The 22,770-nt window shown below is 50.5% G+C and overlaps 1 protein-coding gene across 2 annotated transcripts in view; it reads right to left on the reverse strand.

The window, feature by feature from the left end:
* Positions 1-1,673: 1,673 nt before the first annotated feature.
* The window catches only part of LOC139265243 (gamma-aminobutyric acid receptor subunit beta-4-like), a 778,436-nt gene continuing 757,339 nt past the window's right edge, over positions 1,674-22,770 (reverse strand). For both annotated transcript variants that reach the window (XM_070882176.1, XM_070882178.1), the window contains one exon: positions 1,674-2,024. In XM_070882176.1, coding sequence (XP_070738277.1) covers positions 1,674-2,024 — 351 coding nt within the window. The remainder of the gene's footprint in view (positions 2,025-22,770) is intronic.

Consider the following 22,770-nt stretch of genomic DNA (forward strand, 5'->3'; position numbering starts at 1 on the left):
GGGGGGTCGGTGTGGGTTGTGTGTGGGGGGGGGGTCGGTGTGTGGGGGGGGGGGTCGGTGTGGGTTGTGTGTGGGGGGGGGTCAGTGTGGGTTGTGTGTGGGGGGGGGTCGGTGTGTGGGGGGGGGTCGGTGTGTGGGGGGGGGGTCGGTGTGTGGGGGGGGGTCAGTGTGGGTTGTGTGTGGGGGGGGGTCGGTGTGTGGGGGGGGGTCGGTGTGGGGTGTGTGTGGGGGGGGGTCAGTGTGGGTTGTGTGTGGGGGGGGGTCGGTGTGTGGGGGGGGGTCGGTGTGGGGTGTGTGTGGGGGGGGGTCAGTGTGGGTTGTGTGTGGGGGGGGGTCGGTGTGTGGGGGGGGGTCGGTGTGGGGTGTGTGTGGGGGGGGGTCGGTGTGTGGGGGGGTGTCGGTGTGGGTTGTGTGTGGGGGGGGGGTCGGTGTGTGGGGGGGGTCGGTGTGGGGTGTGTGTGGGGGGGGGTCAGTGTGGGTTGTGTGTGGGGGGGGGTCGGTGTGTGGGGGGGGGTCGGTGTGGGGTGTGTGTGTGGGGGGGGTCGGTGTGTGGGGGGGGGTCGGTGTGGGGTGTGTGTGTGGGGGGGGTCGGTGTGTGGGGGGGGGTCGGTGTGGGGTGTGTGTGGGGGGGGGTCAGTGTGGGTTGTGTGTGGGGGGGGGTCGGTGTGTGGGGGGGGGTCGGTGTGGGGTGTGTGTGTGGGGGGGGTCGGTGTGTGGGGGGGGGTCGGTGTGGGGTGTGTGTGGGGGGGGGTCAGTGTGGGTTGTGTGTGGGGGGGGGTCGGTGTGTGGGGGGGGGTCGGTGTGGGGTGTGTGTGGGGGGGGGTCGGTGTGGGGTGTGTGTGTGGGGGGGGTCGGTGTGTGGGGGGGGGTCGGTGTGGGGTGTGTGTGGGGGGGGGTCAGTGTGGGTTGTGTGTGGGGGGGGGTCGGTGTGTGGGGGGGGGTCGGTGTGGGGTGTGTGTGCGGGGAGGTCGGTGTGTCGGGGGGGGGAGCAGTGGGTGGGGGTCAGTGTGGGGGGGTGTGTCTGGGCAAGGCTTTAACCTGAAATGCAGCTCAAACAGCAAGTCACAGATCCAGCACTGCCGACAAGAATTGAATGCAGGGATTTCGGAATGTCCAGTGTGTTGGCGACCAGTGGATGCAGGATCACAATCATGTCGTGTGCAGCAAGCGTTGCCTGAGCGCCCTTTGTGACTGGGTTTACAGTTCTGTAACCCCGCGCAACCCTCACTTTCCCGATCTCCCCCAAAATGCACACCCTGCCCCGCGAGAGAATAGCAGCCAGGTTGGCTCTGTGCTTGAGCTGTTTGTCTTCCGAGTTTCGATTCCGCCGTCTCCCTCACCCCATCCCTCGCCAGCCCCCTGCTCACTCTGCCCAATCGCTCACCTTAACCATGCCTCACCAATGAAGAGAATTGAGTCACTTAAAGTGAGAGTTTGTAACTGGACGCGGCAGTCTATGGAAGCTGCCTACAGTATAGTTAGTGATCTGTACAGGTTTCAAATGATAAGCATGCAGCATAATGGCAGAGGCCAAGAAGCCATGTTTGGATTTCTGGGGAATAGAACTGACCCAGAACATTGCCACTCAATGTTAAGACCCTTCCTTATTCTCTTTTATACATGTGTACAAAGTCCTGGCCCCGGAACACGGACAGCCTCTGTCTCTCGCTCTGTCAGTGCACGTAGTACAGCCAGTAGATGACGTTGAAAAAGCCGAAGGTTATGGGGAAGACCACACGTGACCATTTGTCGATGGCGCTAACGTCCGTCAGCTTTGGGATCCTCAGCTTGAGTTTGGATGGTCGGTGACGCAGACGGTTTTTGCTGAGGTCGCGATCTGCATTACGCTCTCTGACACTCAGCCCTAAACCATCCCTGGATCCAACCCTTCGCAACTGCATCCCAGAACTGTCAAAGGACATGACAGAATTGTGGGAGTCACTCATACTGCTGGCAACCTCCGACGGCAAGAATTCATCATTCAGCTCCAAGGTGCTGAGAAGGATATTTCCATCCATATCAACCTACATGGAGACAAAGCGCTGTGTTAGTGCTATCCGTATCACACTGCATCCACATCACACTGCATTCACACTGCACCCGTATCACACTGCATTCACACGGCATCCGTATCACACTGCATTCACACTGCACCCGTATCACACTGCATCCACACTGCATCCGTATCACACTCCATTCACACTGCACCCGTATCACACTGTATTCACACTGCACCCGTATCACACTGCACCCGTATCACACTGCATCCACACTGCATTCGTATCACACAGCACACGTATCACACTCCATTCACACTGCATCCGTATCACACTGCACCCGTATCACACTCCATTCACACTGCATCCGTATCACACTGTATTCACACTGCACCCGTATCACACTCCATTCACACTGCACCCGTATCACACTGTATTCACACTGCACCCGTATCACACTCCATTCACACTGCATTCGTATCACACTGCACACGTATCACACTCCATTCACACTGTATCCGTATCATACTGCACCCGTATCACACTCCATTCACACTGCATCCGTATCACACTGCACCCGTATCACACTGTATTCACACTGCACCCGTATCACACTGCATCCACATCACACTGCATTCACACTGCACCCGTATCACACTGCACCCGTATCACACTGCATTCACACGGCATCCGTATCACACTGCATTCACACTGCATTCGTATCACAGAGCACCGTATCACATTGCATTCACACTGCATTCACACAGCATCCGTATCACACTGCATTCACACTGCACCCGTATCACGTTGCAGCCGTATCACACAGCACACGTATCACACTGCATTCACACTGCATCCGTATCACACTGCACACGTATCACACTCCATTCACACTGCATCCGTATCGCACTGCACCCGTATCACACTCCATTCACACTGCATCCGTATCACACTGCACCCGTATCACACTGTATTCACAGTGCACCCGTATCACACTGCACCCATATCACACTGCATTCACACGGCACATGTATCACACTGCATTCACACTGCACCCATATCACACTGCATTCACACGGCATCCGTATCACACTGCATTCACACTGCACCCGTATCACACTGCATCCGTATCACACTGCACCCGTATCACATTGTATTCACACTGCACCCGTATCACACTGCACCCATATCACACTGCATTCACACGGCACATGTATCACACTGCATTCACACTGCACCCGTATCACACTGCATTCGCACAGCACCCGTATCACACTGCATTCACTGCGTTCACACTGCACCCGTATCACACTGCATTCATACTGCACCCATATCACACTGCACCCGCATCACACTAATTTCGTATCAGACGGCACCTGTATCACACTGCATTCACACTGCACCTGTATCAGACTGCATTCACTGCATTCACACTGCACCCGTATCACACTGCATTCAAATTGCACCCGTCTCATACTGCATTCACATTGCACCCGTATCACACTGCACCCGCAGCACACTGCATTCACACTGCACTCGTATCACACTGCACCCACATCACACTGCATTCACACTGCACCAGTATCACACTGCATTCACACTGCACCCGTATCACACTGCATTCACACTGCATTCGTATCACACTGCATTCACTGCATTCACACTGCACCCGCATCACACTGCATTCACACTGCACCTGTATCACACTGCACCCACATCACACCGCATTCAAACTTCACCCGTATCACACTGCATTCACACTGCACGCGTATCACACTGCATGCACACTGCATTCGTATCACATTTCCCCCGTATCATACTGCATTCAAACTGCACCCGTATCACACTGCATTCACAGTGCACACCCGTATCACACTGCATTTGCACTGCATTCGTATCACACGGCACCCGTATCACACTGCATTTACACTTCACCTGTATCACACTGCATTCACACTGATTTCGTATCACACGGCACCCGTATCACACTGTGTTCACACTGCACCCGTATCACACTGCATTCACTGCATTCACACTGCACCCGTCTCATACTGCATTCAAATTGCACCCGTTTCACACTGCACCCTCATCACACTGCATTCACACTGCACCCGTATCACACTGCATTCACACTGCACCCGTATCACACTGCATTTACACTGCATTTGTATCACACTGCATTCAAACTGCAACCGTATCACACTGCACCCGTATTACACTGCATCCGTATCACACGGCATTCGCACTGCATTTGTACCACACGGCACCCGTATCACACTGCATTCACACTGCATTCGTATCACACTGCATTCACACTGCACCCGTATCACACAGCATTCACACTGCACCCATATCACACTGCATTCACACTGCACCCGTATCACACTGCATTCACTGCATTCATACTGCACCCGTATCATACTGCATTCACACTGCACCCGCATCACTCTGCATTTACACTGCACCCTTATCACACTGCACCCACATCCACTGCATTCACACTGCGCCCGTATCACAGTGCATTCACACTGCACCCGTATCACACTGCATTCACACTGCATTCGTATCACACGGCACCCGTATCACACTGCATTCAAACTGCACTCGTATCACACTGCACCCGTATCACACTGCATTCACACTGCATTCGTATCACATGGCACCCATATGACACTGCATTCACACTGCATTCGTATCACACTGCATTCACACTGCACCCGTATCACACTGCATTCACACTGCACCCGTATCACACTGCATTCACACTGCACCCGCATCACACTGCAACCGTATCACACTGCATTCACAATGCACCCGTATCACACTGCATTCACACTGCATTCACACTGCACCCGTATCATACTGCATTCACACTGCACCCGTACCACACTGCACCCGTATCACACCGCATTCACACTGCACCCGTATCACACCGCATTCACACTGCACCCGTACCACACTGCACCCGTATGACACTGCATTCACACTGCATTCGTATCACACTGCATTCACACTGCACCCATATCACACTGCATTCACACTGCACCCGTATCACACTGCATTCACACTGCACCCGCATCACACTGCAACCGTATCACACTGCATTCACAATGCACCCGTATCACACTGCATTCACACTGCATTCACACTGCACCCGAATCATACTGCATTCACACTGCACCCGTACCACACTGCACCCGTATCACACCGCATTCACACTGCACCCGTACCACACTGCACCCGTATCACACCGCATTCACACTGCACCCGTACCACACTGCACCCGTATCACACTGCATTCACACTGCACCTGTATCACAGTGCATTCACTGCATTCACACTGCACCCGTATCAAAATGCATTCACTGCATTCACACTGCACCTGTATCCCAGTGCATTCACTGCATTCACACTGCACCCGTATCACAGTGCATTCACTGCATTCACACTGCAGCCATATCACACTGCAACCGTATCACACTGCATTCACACTGCATTCGTATCACATGGCACCCATATCACACTGCATTCACACTGCATCCGTATCACACTGCATTCACACTGCACCCTTATCACACGGCACCTGTATCACACTGCATTCACACTGCACCCGTATCACACTGCATTCACACTGTATTCATATCACACTGCATTCACTGCATTCACACTGCATTCGTATCACACTGCATTCACACTGCACCCGTATCACACTGCACACGTATCACACTGCATTCTCACTGCACCCGTATCACACGGCACCTGCATCACACTGCATTCACACTGCACCCGTATCACACTGCATTCACACTGCATTCGTATCACACTGCATTCACTGCATTCACACTGCATTCGTATCACACTCCATTCACACTGCTCCCGTATCACACTGCATTCACACTGCATTCGTATCACAGGGCACCCGTATCACACTCCATTCACACTGCACCCGTATCACACTGCATTCACATTGCATTCGTATCACAGGGCACCCGGATCACACTGCATTCACACTGCACCCGTATCACACTGCACTCGTATCACACTGCATTAACACTGCACCCGTATCACACTGCACCAGTATCACACTGCATTCACACTGCACCCGTATTACACTGCACCCGTATCACACTGCACCCGTATCACACTGCATTCACACTACATTCGTATCACACGGCACCCGTATCACACTACATTCACACTGCACCCGTATCAAAATGCATTCACTGCATTTACACTGCACCTGTATCACACTGCATTCACTGCATTCACACTGCACCCATATCACAATGCACCTGTATCACACTGCATTCACACTACACCCGTATCACACTGCATTCACACTGCACCCGTATCACACTGCATTCACACTGCATTCGTATCACACGGCACCCGTATCACACTGCATCCGTATCACACTGCATCCGTATCACACTGCATTCACACTGCACCCGTATCACACTGCATTCACACTGCACCCGTATCACACTGCACCAGTATCACACTGCATTCACACTGCACCCGTATCACACTGCACCCATATCACACTGCATTCTTATCACACGGCACCCGTATCACACTGCATTCACACTGCACCTGTATCACACTGCACCCATATCACACTGCATTCACACTGCATTCTTATCACACGGCACCCGTATCACACTGCACACGTATCACACTGCATTCAAACTGCACCCGTATCATACTGCACCCGTATCACACTGCATTCACACTGCACCCGTATCACACTGCATTCACACTGCATTCATATCACACGGCACCCATATCACACTGCACACGTATCACACTGCATTCAAACTACACCCGTATCATACTGCACCCGTATCACACTGTATTCACACTGCACCCGTATCACACTGCACCCGTATCACACTGCATTCACACTGCACCCGTATAACACTGCATTCACTGCATTCACACTACACCCGTATCACACTGCATTCAGACTGCACACGTATCACACTGCATTCACACTGCATTCGTATCACAGAGCACCTGTATCACTCTGCATTCACATTGCATCCGTATCACATTGGATTCACACGGCACCCGTATCACACTGCATTCACACTGCATTCATATCACACGGCACCCGTATCACACTGCATTCACACTGCACCCGCATCACACTGCATTCACACTGCACCCGTATCAAACTGCATTCACTGCATTCACACTGCATTCGTATCACACTGCGTCCGTATCACACTGCATTCACACTGCACCCGTATCGCACTGCATTCATATCACACTGCACCCGTATCACACTCTATTCACACTGCATTTGTATCACACTGCATTCACACTGCACCCGTATCACACTGCACCCGTATCACACTGCACCCGTATCATACTGCATTCATAGCACACGGCACCCGTATCACACTGCATTCACACTGCACCCGCATCACACTGCATTCACACTGCATTCGTATGACACGGCACCCGTATCACACTGCATTCACACTGCACCCGTATCACACTGCACACGTATCACACTGCATTCACACTGCATTCGTATCACACTGCGACCGTATCACACTGCATTCACACTGCACCCGTATCACACTGCACCCGTATCACACTGCACCCGTATCACATTGCACTCGTATCACACTGCATTCATATCACACGGCACCCGTATCACACTGCATTCACACTGCACCCACATCACACTGCATTCGTATCACACGGCACCCGTATCACACTGCATTCACACTGCACCCGTATCACACTGCATTCACTGCATTCACACTGCACCCGTATCAAAATGCATTCACTGCATTCACACTGCACCTGTATCACAGTGCATTCACTGCATTCACACTGCACCCGTATCACAGTGCATTCACTGCATTCACACTGCACCCATATCACACTGCAACCGTATCACACTGCATTCGTATCACACGGCACCCATATCACACTGCATTCACACTGCATCCGTATCACACTGCATTCACACTGCACCTGTATCACACTGCATTCACACTGTACCCGTATCACACTGCATTCACACTGCATTCGTATCACACTGCATTCACTGCATTCACACTGCATTCGTATCACACTGCATTCACACTGCACCCGTATCACACTGTACCCGTATCATACTGCATTCACACTGCATTCGTATCACACTGCATTCACACTGCACCCGTATCACACTGCACCCGTATCACACTGCACCTCACACCACACTGCATTCATATCACACGGCACCCGTATCACACTGTATTCATACTGCACGCGTATCACACTGCACCCGTATCAAAATGCATTCAGTGCATTCACACTGCACATGTATCACACTGCATTCACTGCATTCACACTGCACCCATATCACACTGCACCTGCATCACACTGCATTCACACTGCATTCATATCACACGGCATCCGTATCACACTGCATTCACACTGCATCCGTATTACATTGCATTCACACTGCACCCGTATCACACTGCACCAGTATCACACTGCATTCACACTGCACCCGTATCACACGGCATTCACACTGCATTGCTATCACACTGCACCCGTATCACACTGCATTCACATTGCATTCGTATCACAGGGCACCCGGATCACACTGCATTCACACTGCACCCGTATCACACTGCACTCGTATCACACTGCATTCACACTGCACCCGTATCACACTGCACCAGTATCACACTGCACCCGTATCACACTGCATTCACACTACATTCGTATCACACGGCACCCGTATCACACTACATTCACACTGCACCCGTATCAAAATGCATTCACTGCATTCACACTGCACCTGTATCACACTGCATTCACTGCATTCACACTGCATTCGTATCACACTGCGTCCGTATCACACTGCATTCACACTGCACCCGTATCGCACTGCATTCATATCACACTGCACCCGTATCACACTCTATTCACACTGCACCCGTATCACACTGCATTCACACTGCACCCGCATCACACTGCATTCACACTGCACCCGTATCAAACTGCATTCACTGCATTCACACTGCATTCGTATCACACTGCGTCCGTATCACACTGCATTCACACTGCACCCGTATCGCACTGCATTCATATCACACTGCACCCGTATCACACTCTATTCACACTGCATTTGTATCACACTGCATTCACACTGCACCCGTATCACACTGCACCCGTATCACACTGCACCCGTATCATACTGCATTCATAGCACACGGCACCCGTATCACACTGCATTCACACTGCACCCGCATCACACTGCATTCACACTGCATTCGTATGACACGGCACCCGTATCACACTGCATTCACACTGCACCCGTATCACACTGCACACGTATCACACTGCATTCACACTGCATTCGTATCACACTGCGACCGTATCACACTGCATTCACACTGCACCCGTATCACACTGCACCCGTATCACACTGCACCCGTATCACATTGCACTCGTATCACACTGCATTCATATCACACGGCACCCGTATCACACTGCATTCACACTGCACCCACATCACACTGCATTCGTATCACACGGCACCCGTATCACACTGCATTCACACTGCACCCGTATCACACTGCATTCACTGCATTCACACTGCACCCGTATCAAAATGCATTCACTGCATTCACACTGCACCTGTATCACAGTGCATTCACTGCATTCACACTGCACCCGTATCACAGTGCATTCACTGCATTCACACTGCACCCATATCACACTGCAACCGTATCACACTGCATTCGTATCACACGGCACCCATATCACACTGCATTCACACTGCATCCGTATCACACTGCATTCACACTGCACCTGTATCACACTGCATTCACACTGTACCCGTATCACACTGCATTCACACTGCATTCGTATCACACTGCATTCACTGCATTCACACTGCATTCGTATCACACTGCATTCACACTGCACCCGTATCACACTGTACCCGTATCATACTGCATTCACACTGCATTCGTATCACACTGCATTCACACTGCACCCGTATCACACTGCACCCGTATCACACTGCACCTCACACCACACTGCATTCATATCACACGGCACCCGTATCACACTGTATTCATACTGCACGCGTATCACACTGCACCCGTATCAAAATGCATTCAGTGCATTCACACTGCACATGTATCACACTGCATTCACTGCATTCACACTGCACCCATATCACACTGCACCTGCATCACACTGCATTCACACTGCATTCATATCACACGGCATCCGTATCACACTGCATTCACACTGCATCCGTATTACATTGCATTCACACTGCACCCGTATCACACTGCACCAGTATCACACTGCATTCACACTGCACCCGTATCACACGGCATTCACACTGCATTGCTATCACACTGCACCCGTATCACACTGCATTCACATTGCATTCGTATCACAGGGCACCCGGATCACACTGCATTCACACTGCACCCGTATCACACTGCACTCGTATCACACTGCATTCACACTGCACCCGTATCACACTGCACCAGTATCACACTGCACCCGTATCACACTGCATTCACACTACATTCGTATCACACGGCACCCGTATCACACTACATTCACACTGCACCCGTATCAAAATGCATTCACTGCATTCACACTGCACCTGTATCACACTGCATTCACTGCATTCACACTGCACCCATATCACAATGCACCTGTATCACACTGCATTCACACTACACCCGTATCACACTGCATTCACACTGCACCCGTATCACACTGCATTCACACTGCATTCGTATGACACGGCACCCGTATCACACTGCATCCGTATCACACTGCACCCGTATCACACTGCATTCACACTGCACCCGTATCACACTGCACCAGTATCACACTGCATTCACACTGCACCCGTATCACACTGCACCCATATCACACTGCATTCTTATCACACGGCACACGTATCACACTGCATTCACACTGCACCTGTATCACACTGCACCCATATCACACTGCATTCACACTGCATTCTTATCACACGGCACCCGTATCACACTGCACACGTATCACACTGCATTCAAACTGCACCCGTATCATACTGCACCCGTATCACACTGCATTCACACTGCACCCGTATCACACTGCATTCACACTTCATTCATATCACACGGCACCCATATCACACTGCACACGTATCACACTGCATTCAAACTACACCCTTTTCATACTGCACCCGTATCACACTGTATTCACACTGCACCCGTATCACACTGCACCCGTATCACACTGCATTCACACTGCACCCGTATAACACTGCATTCACTGCATTCACACTACACCCGTATCACACTGCATTCACACGGCACCCGTATCACACTGCATTCACACTGCATTCATATCATACGGCACCCGTATCACACTTCATTCACACTGCACCCGCATCACACTGCATTCACACTGCACCCGTATCAAACTGCATTCACTGCATTCACACTGCATTCGTATCTCACTGCGTCCGTATCACACTGCATTCACACTGCACCCGTATCACACTGCACCCGCATCACACTGCATTCACACTGCATTCGTATCACACGGCACCCGTATCACACTGCATTCACACTGCACCCGTATCACACTGCACACGTATCACACTGCATTCACACTGCATTCGTATCACACTGCGACCATATCACACTGCATTCACACTGCACCCGTATCACACTGCACCCGTATCACACTGCACCCGTATCACACTGCGTCCGTATCACACTGCATTCACACTGCACCCGTATCACACTGCATTCACACTGCACCCGAATCACACTGCATTCACACTGCACCCGTATCACATTGCACTCGTATCACACTGCATTCATATCACACGGCACCCGTATCACACTGCATTCACACTGCACCCGCATCACACTGCATTCACACTGCATTCGTATCACACGGCACCCGTATCACACTGCATTCACACTGCACCCGTATCACACTGTATTCACTGCATTCACACTGCATTCGTATCACACTGCGTCCGTATCACACTGCATTCACACTGCACCCGTATCACACTGCACACTGCACCCGTATCACACTGCATTCATATCACACTGCACCCGTATCACACTGCATTCACACTGCATTCGTATCACACTGCATTCACACTGCGTCCGTATCACACTGCATTCACACTGCACCCATATCACGCTGCATTCACACTGGACCCGTATCACACTGCACCCTTATCACACTGCATTCACACTGCACCCGTATCACACGGCACCCGTATCACACTGTATTTACACTGCACCCGTATCACACTACATTCAAACTGCACCCGTATCACACTGCACCCGTATCACACTGCATTCACACTGCACCCGTATCACACTGCATTCACTGCATTCGTAGCACACTGCACCCGTATCACACTGCATTCACACTACACCCGTATCACACTGCATTCACACTACACCCGTATCACACTGCATTCAAACTGCATTTGTATCACACTGCACCCATATCACACTGCATTCACACTGCACCTGTATCACACTGCATTCACACTACACCCGTATCACACTGCACCCGTATCACACTGCATCCACATCACACTGCATTCACATTGCTCCCGTATCACACTGCATTCACATTGCACCCGTATCACACTGCATTCACATTGCACCCGTATCACACTGCATTCACACTGCACCCGTATCACACTGCACCCGTATCACACAGCATTCACATTGCACCCGTATCACACTGCACCCGTATCACACTACATTCACACTGCACCCGTATCACACTGAAACCGGATCACACTGCATTCACACTGCACTTGTATCACAGTGCACCCGCATCACACTGCATTCACACTGCACCTGTATCACACTGCACCCCTATACACTGCATCCGCACTGCACCCGTATCACACTGCATTCACACTGCATTCATATCACACGGCACCCGTATCACACTGCATTCAAACTGCACCCGTATCACACCGCACCCGTATCACACTGCATTCACACTGCACCCGTATAACACTGCATTCACTGCATTCACACTGCACCCGTATCACACTGCATTCATACTGCACCCCTATCACACTGCACCCGTATCACACTGCATTCACACTGATTTCGTATCACACGGCACCCGCATCACACTGCATTCATACTGCACCCGTATCACACTGCATTCACACTGCACCCGCATCACACTACATTCACACTGCATTCAAACTGCACCCGTATCACACTGCATTCGCACTGCACCCGTATCACACTGCATTCACACTGCACCCGTATCACACAGCATTCACATTGCACCCGTATCACACTGCACCCGTATCACACAGCATTCACACTGCACCCGTATCACAGTGCATTCGCACTGCACCCGTATCACACAGCATTCACACTGCACCCGTATCACACAGCATTCACACTGCACCCGTATCACACTGCATTCACACTGCACCTGTATCACACTGCATTCGCACTGCACCCGTATCACACTGCATTCACACTGCACCCGTATCACACAGCATTCACATTGCACCCGTATCACACTGCACCCGTATCACACTGCATTCACACTGATGTACAGACCTCCAAACAGTAGTAGTGATGTTGGGGAGGGCATCAAACAGGAAATTAGGGGTGCGTGCAATAAATGTGCAGCAGTTATAATGGGTGACTTTAATATGCACATAGATTGGGCTAACCAAACTGGAAGCAATACGGTGGAGGAGGATTTTCTGGAGTGCATAAGGGATGGTTTTTTAGACCAATATGTCGAGGAACCAACTAGGGGGGAGGCCATCTTAGACTGGGTGTTATGTAATGAGAGAGGATTAATTAGCAATCTCGTTGTACGAGGCCCCTTGGGGAAGAGTGACCATAATATGGTGGAATTCTGCATTGGGATGGAGAATGAAACAGTTAATTCAGAGACCATGGTCCAGAACTTAAAGAAGGCTAACTTTGAAGGTATGAGGCGTGAATTGGCTGGGATGGATTGGCGAATGATACTTAAGGGGTTGACTGTGGATGGGCAATGGCAGACATTTAGAGACCGCATGGATGAACTACAACAATTGTACATTCCTGTCTGGCATAGAAATAAAAAAGGGAAGGTGGCTCAACCGTGGCTATCAAGGGAAATCAGGGATAGTATTAAAGCCAAGGAAGTGGCATACAAATTGGCCAGAAATAGCAGCGAACCTGGGGACTGGGAGAAATTTAGAACTCAGCAGAGGAGGACAAAGGGTTTGATTAGGGCAGGGAAAATGGAGTATGAGAAGAAGCTTGCAGGGAACATTAAGACGGATTGCAAAAGTTTCTATAGATATGTAAAGAGAAAAAGGTTAGTAAAGACAAACGTAGGTCCCCTGCAGTCAGAATCAGGGGAAGTCATAACGGGGAACAAAGAAATGGCGGACCAATTGAACAAGTACTTTGGTTCGGTATTCACGAAGGAGGACATGAACAACCTTCCGGTTATAAAAGGGGTCGGGGGGGTCTAGTAAGGAGGAGGAACTGAGGGAAATCCTTATTAGCCGGGAAATTGTGTTGGGGAAATTGATGGGATTGAAGGCCGATAAATCCCCAGGGCCTGATGGACTGCATCCCAGAGTACTTAAGGAGGTGGCCTTGGAAATAGTGGATGCGTTGACAGTCATTTTCCAACATTCCATTGACTCTGGATCAGTTCCTATGGAGTGGAGGGTAGCCAATGTAACCCCACTTTTTAAAAAAGGAGGGAGAGAGAAAACAGGGAATTATAGACCGGTCAGCCTGACATCGGTAGTGGGTAAAATGATGGAATCAATTATTAAGGATGTCATAGCAGTGCATTTGGAAAGAGGTGACATGATAGGTCCAAGTCAGCATGGATTTGTGAAAGGGAAATCATGCTTGACAAATCTTCTGGAATTTTTTGAGGATGTTTCCAGTAGAGTGGATAAGGGAGAACCAGTTGATGTGGTATATTTGGACTTTCAGAAGGCGTTCGACAAGGTCCCACACAAGAGATTGATGTGCAAAGTTAGAGCACATGGGATTGGGGGTAGTGTGCTGACATGGATTGAGAACTGGTTGTCAGACAGGAAGCAAAGAGTAGGAGTAAATGGGTACTTTTCAGAATGGCAGGCAGTGACTAGTGGGGTACCGCAAGGTTCTGTGCTGGGGCCCCAGCTGTTTACACTGTACATTAATGATTTAGATGAGGAGATTAAATGTAGTATCTCCAAATTTGCGGATGGCACTAAGTTGGGTGGCAGTGTGAGCTGCGAGGAGGATGCTGTGAGGCTGCAGAGCGACTTGGATAGGTTAGGTGAGTGGGCAAATGCATGGCAGATGAAGTATAATGTGGATAAATGTGAGGTTATCCACTTTGGTGGTAAAAACAGAGAGACAGACTATTATCTGAATGGTGACAGATTAGGAAAAGGGGAGGTGCAAAGAGACCTGGGTGTCATGGTACATCATTCATTGAAGGTTGGCATGCAGGTACAGCAGGCGGTTAAGAAAGCAAATGGCATGTTGGCCTTCATAGCAAGGGGATTTGAGTACAGGGGCAGGGAGGTGTTGCTACAGTTGTACAGGGCATTGTGTACAGTTTTGGTCTCCTAACCTGAGGAAGGACATTCTTGCTATTGAGGGAGTGCAGCGAAGGTTCACCAGACTGATTCCCGGGATGGCGGGACTGACCTATCAAGAAAGACTGGATCAACTGGGCTTGTATTCACTGGAGTTCAGAAGAATGAGAGGGGACCTCATAGAAACATTTAAAATTCTGACGGGGTTAGACAGGTTAGATGCAGGAAGAATGTTCCCAATGTTGAGGAAGTCCAGAACCAGAGGTCACAGTCTAAGGATAAGGGGTAAGCCATTTAGGACCGAGATGCGGAGGAACTTCTTCACCCAGAGAGTGGTGAACCTGTGGAATTCTCTACCACAGAAAGTTGTTGAGGCCAATTCACTAAATATATTCAAAAAGGAGTTAGATGAGGTCCTTACTACTAGGGGGATCAAGGGGTATGGCGAGAAAGCAGGAATGGGGTACTGAAGTTGAATGTTCAGCCATGAACTCATTGAATGACGGTGCAGGCTAGAAGGGCCGAATGGCCTACTCCTGCACCTATTTTCTATGTTTCTATGTTTCTATGATTTCGTATCACACTGCACCCGTATCACACTGCATTCACATTGTACCCATATGACACTGCACCCATATCACACTGCACACGTATCACACTGCACCCACATCACACTGCATTCACACTGCATTCGTATCACACGGCATTCACACTGCACCCGTATCACACTGCATTCGCACTGCATTCGTATCACACTGCATTCACACTGCACCTGTATCACACTGCACCCGTATCACACTGCACCCGTATCACACTGCATTCATATCACACGGCACCCGTATCACACTGCATTCACACTGCACCCGCATCACACTGCATTCACACTGCATTCGTATCACACGGCACCCGTATCACACTGCATTCACACTGCACCCGTATCACACTGCACACGTATCACACTGTATTCACACTGCATTCGTATCACACTGCGACCGTATCACACTGCATTCACACTGCACCCGTATCACACTGCACCCGTATCACACTGCACCCGTATCACACTGCATTCACACTGCACCCATATCACGCTGCATTCACACTGCACCCGTATCACACTGCACCCGTATCACACTGCATTCACACTGCACCCGAATCACACTGCATTCACACTGCACCCGTATCACATTGCACTCGTATCACACTGCATTCATATCACACGGCACCCGCATCACACTGCATTCACACTGCACCCGCATCACACTGCATTCACACTGCATTCGTATCACACGGCACCCGTATCACACTGCATTCACACTGCACCCGTATCACACTGCATTCACTGCATTCACACTGCATTCGTATCACACTGCGTCCGTATCACACTGCATTCACACTGCACCCGTATCACACTGCACACTGCACCCGTATCACACTGCATTCATATCACACTGCACCCGTATCACACTGCATTCACACTGCATTCGTATCACACTGCATTCACACTGCGTCCGTATCACACTGCATTCACACTGCACCCGCATGTCACTGCACCCACATCACACTGCATTCACACTGCACCTGTATCACACTGCATTCGCACTGCACGCGTATCACACTGCATGCACACTGCATTCGTATCACACTTCCCCCGTATCACACTGCATTCAAACTGCACCCGTATCACGCTGCACCCGTATCACACTGCATTCACACTGCACACCCGTATCACACTGCATTTGCACTGCTTTCGTATCACACGGCACCCGTATCACACTGCATTCACACTGCACCCGTATCACACTGTATTCACACTGATTTCGTATCACATGGCACCCGTATCACACTGCATTCACACTGCACCTGTATCACACTGCATTCACTGCATTCAAACTGCACCCGTCTCATACTGCATTCACATTGCACCCGTATCACACTGCACTCGCAGCACACTGCATTCACACTGCACCCGTATCACACTGCACCCACAGCACACTGCATTCGCACTGCACCCATATCACACTGCATTCACACTGCACCCGTATCACACTGCATTCACACTGCGCCCGTATCACACTGAATTCACACTGCACCCGTATCACACTGCATTCACACTGCTCCCATATCACACTGCATTCACAATGCATTCACTGCATTCACACTGCACCGGTATCATACTGCATTCACACTGCACCCGCATCACATTGCATTCACACTGCACCCGTATCACACTGCACCCACATCACACCGCATTCACACTGCAGCCGTATCACACTGCATTCACACTGCACGCGTATCACACTGCATGCACACTGCATTCGTATCACACTTCCCCCGTATCACACTGCATTCAAACTGCACCCGTATCACGCTGCACCCGTATCACACTGCATTCACACTGCACACCCGTATCACACTGCATTTGCACTGCATTCGTATCACACGGCACCCGTATCACACTGCATTCACACTGCACCCGTATCACACTGCATTCACACTGCATTCACTGCATTCACACTGCACCCACATCACTCTGCATTTACACTGCACCCTTTTCACACTGCACCCACATCACACTGCATTCACACTGCTCCCGCACCACAGTGCATTCACACTGCACCCGTATCACACTGCATTCACACTGATTTCGTATCACATGGCACCCGTATAACACTGCATTCACACTGCACCCGTATCACACTGTATTCACTGCATTCACACTGCACCCGTATCACACTGCATTCAAACTGCACCCGTATCACGCTGCACCTGTATCACACTGCATTCACACTGCACACCCGTATCACACTGCATTTGCACTGCATTCGTATCACACGGCACCCGTATCACACTGCATTCACACTGCACCCGTATCACACTGCATTCACACTGCACCCGTATCACACTGCATTCACTGCATTCACACGGCACCCGTATCACACTGCATTCAAACTGCACCTGTATCACACTGCACACGTATCACACTGCATTCACACTGCATCCGTATCACACGGCATTCACACTGCATTTGTATCACACGGCACCCGTATCACACTGCATTCACACTGCATTCGTATCACACTGCATTCACACTGCACCCGTATCACACAGCATTCACACTGCACCCATATCACACTGCATTCACACTGCACCCGTATCACACTGCATTCACAGCATTCACACTGCACCCATATCACACTGCATTCACACTGCACCCGTATCACACTGCATTCACACTGCACCCGCATCACTCTGCATTTACACTGCACCCTTATCACACTGCACCCACATCACACTGCATTCACACTGCTCCCGTATCACAGTGCATTCACACTGCACCCGTATCACACTGCACCCGTATCACACTGCATTCACACTGCATTCGTATCACATGGCACCCGTATGACACTGCATTCACACTGCATTCATATCACACTGCATTCACACTGCACCCGTATCACACTGCATTCACACTGCCCCGTATCACCCTGCATTCACACTGCACCCGCATCACACTGCACCCATATCACACTGCATTTGCACTGCATTCGTTTCACACGGCACCCGTATCACACTGCATTCATACTGCACCCATATCACACTGCATTCACTGCATTCACACTGCACCCGTATCACACTGCACCTGTATCACACTGCATTCACACTATACCCGGATCACTCTGCATTCACACTACACCCGGATCACACTGCATTCACACTGCACTCGTATCACAGTGCGCTCGCATCACACTGCACCCCTATACACTGCATTCACACTGCACCCGTATCACACTGCATTCACACTGCACCCGTATTACACTGCATTCACTGCATTCACACTGCACCCGTATCACACTGCATTCACACTGCACCCGTATCACTGCATTCATACTGCACCTGTATCACACTGCACCCGTATCACACTGCATTCACACTGCACCCGTATCACACTGCATTCATACTGTACCTGTATCACACTGCATTCACTGCATTCACACTGCACCCATATCACACTGCATTCATACTGCACCGGTATCACACAGCACCCGTATCACACTTCATTCACTGCATTCGTGTCACACTGCACCCGTATCACACTGCATTCACACTGCACCCGTATCACACTGCATTCACTGCATTCACACTGCACCCATATCACACTGCATTCATACTGCACCCGTATCACACAGCACCCGTATCACACTACATTCACTGCATTCGTGTCACACTGCACCCGTATCACACTGCATTCACACTGCATACATATCACACTGCATTTACACGACATTCGTATCACACTGCGTCCGTATCACACTGCATTCACACTGCACCCATATCACACTGCATTCACACTGCACCCGTATCACACTGCATTTGCACTGCATTCGTATCACACGGCACCTGTATCACACTGCACCCGTATCACACTGCATTCATACTGTACCTGTATCACACTGCATTCACTGCATTCACACTGCACCCATATCACACTGCATTCATACTGCACCGGTATCACACAGCACCCGTATCACACTTCATTCACTGCATTCGTGTCACACTGCACCCGTATCACACTGCATTCACACTGCACCCGTATCACACTGCATTCACTGCATTCACACTGCACCCATATCACACTGCATTCATACTGCACCCGTATCACACAGCACCCGTATCACACTACATTCACTGCATTCGTGTCACACTGCACCCGTATCACACTGCATTCACACTGCATACATATCACACTGCATTTACACGACATTCGTATCACACTGCGTCCGTATCACACTGCATTCACACTGCACCCATATCACACTGCATTCACACTGCACCCGTATCACACTGCATTTGCACTGCATTCGTATCACACGGCACCTGTATCACACTGCATTCACACTGCACCCGTATCACACTGCATTCACTGCATTCACACTGCACCCACATCACTCTGCATTTACACTGCACCCTTATCACACTGCACCCACATCACACTGCATTCACACTGCTCCCGCACCACAGTGCATTCACACTGCACCCGTATCACACTGCATTCACACTGATTTCGTAACACACGGCACCCGTATAACACTGCATTCACACTGCACCCGTATCACACTGTATTCACTGCATTCACACTGCACCCGTATCACACTGCATTCAAACTGCACCCGTATCACGCTGCACCTGTATCACACTGCATTCACACTGCACACCCGTATCACACTGCATTTACACTGCATTCGTATCACACGGCATCCGTATCACACTGCATTCACACTGCACCCGTATCACACTGCATTCAAACTGCACCTGTATCACACTGCACACGCATCACACTGCATTTACACTGCATTTGTATCACACGGCACCAGTATCACACTGCATTCACACTGCATTCGTATCACACTGCATTCACACTGCACCCGTATCATACAGCATTCACACTGCACCCATATCACACTGCATTCACACTGCACCCGTATCACACTGCATTCACAGCATTCACACTGCACCCGTATCACACTGCATTCACACTGCACCCGCATCACTCTGCATTTACACTGCACCCTTATCACACTGCACCCACATCACACTGCATTCACACTGCTCCCGTATCACAGTGCATTCACACTGCACCCGTATCACACTGCACCCGTATCACACTGCATTCACACTGCATTCGTATCACATGGCACCCGTATGACACTGCATTCACACTGCATTCATATCACACTGCATTCACACTGCACCCGTATCACACTGCATTCACACTGCCCCGTATCACACTGCATTCACACTGCACCCGCATCACACTGCACCCGTATCACACTGCATTTGCACTGCATTCGTATCACACGGCACCTGTATCACACTGCATTCACACTGCACCCGTATCACACTGCATTCACTGCATTCACACTGCACCCACATCACTCTGCATTTACACTGCACCCTTATCACACTGCACCCACATCACACTGCATTCACACTGCTCCCGCACCACAGTGCATTCACACTGCACCCGTATCACACTGCATTCACACTGATTTCGTATCACACGGCACCCGTATAACACTGCATTCACACTGCACCCGTATCACACTGTATTCACTGCATTCACACTGCACCCGTATCACACTGCATTCAAACTGCACCCGTATCACGCTGCACCTGTATCACACTGCATTCACACTGCACACCCGTATCACACTGCATTTGCACTGCATTCGTATCACACGGCACCCGTATCACACTGCATTCACACTGCACCCGTATCACACTGCATTCACACTGCACCCGTATCACACTGCATTCACTGCATTCACACGGCACCCGTATCACACTGCATTCAAACTGCACCTGTATCACACTGCACACGTATCACACTGCATTCACACTGCATCCGTATCACACGGCATTCACACTGCATTTGTATCACACGGCACCCGTATCACACTGCATTCACACTGCATTCGTATCACACTGCATTCACACTGCACCCGTATCATACAGCATTCACACTGCACCCATATCACACTGCATTCACACTGCACCCGTATCACACTGCATTCACAGCATTCACACTGCACCCGTATCACACTGCATTCACACTGCACCCGCATCACTCTGCATTTACACTGCACCCTTATCACACTGCACCCACATCACACTGCATTCACACTGCTCCCGTATCACAGTGCATTCACACTGCACCCGTATCACACTGCACCCGTATCACACTGCATTCACACTGCATTCGTATCACATGGCACCCGTATGACACTGCATTCACACTGCATTCATATCACACTGCATTCACACTGCACCCGTATCACACTGCATTCACACTGCCCCGTATCACACTGCATTCACACTGCACCCGCATCACACTGCACCCATATCACACTGCATTTGCACTGCATTCGTTTCACACGGCACCCGTATCACACTGCATTCATACTGCACCCATATCACACTGCATTCACTGCATTCACACTGCACCCGTATCACACTGCACCTGTATCACACTGCATTCACACTACACCCGGATCACACTGCATTCACACTACACCCGGATCACACTGCATTCACACTGCACTCGTATCATAGTGCACTCGCATCACACTGCACCCCTATACACTGCATTCACACTGCACCCGTATCACACTGCATTCACAC

Source organism: Pristiophorus japonicus, chromosome 6 (assembly GCF_044704955.1).
Source record: "Pristiophorus japonicus isolate sPriJap1 chromosome 6, sPriJap1.hap1, whole genome shotgun sequence".
Lineage (NCBI taxonomy): Eukaryota > Metazoa > Chordata > Chondrichthyes > Pristiophoridae > Pristiophorus > Pristiophorus japonicus.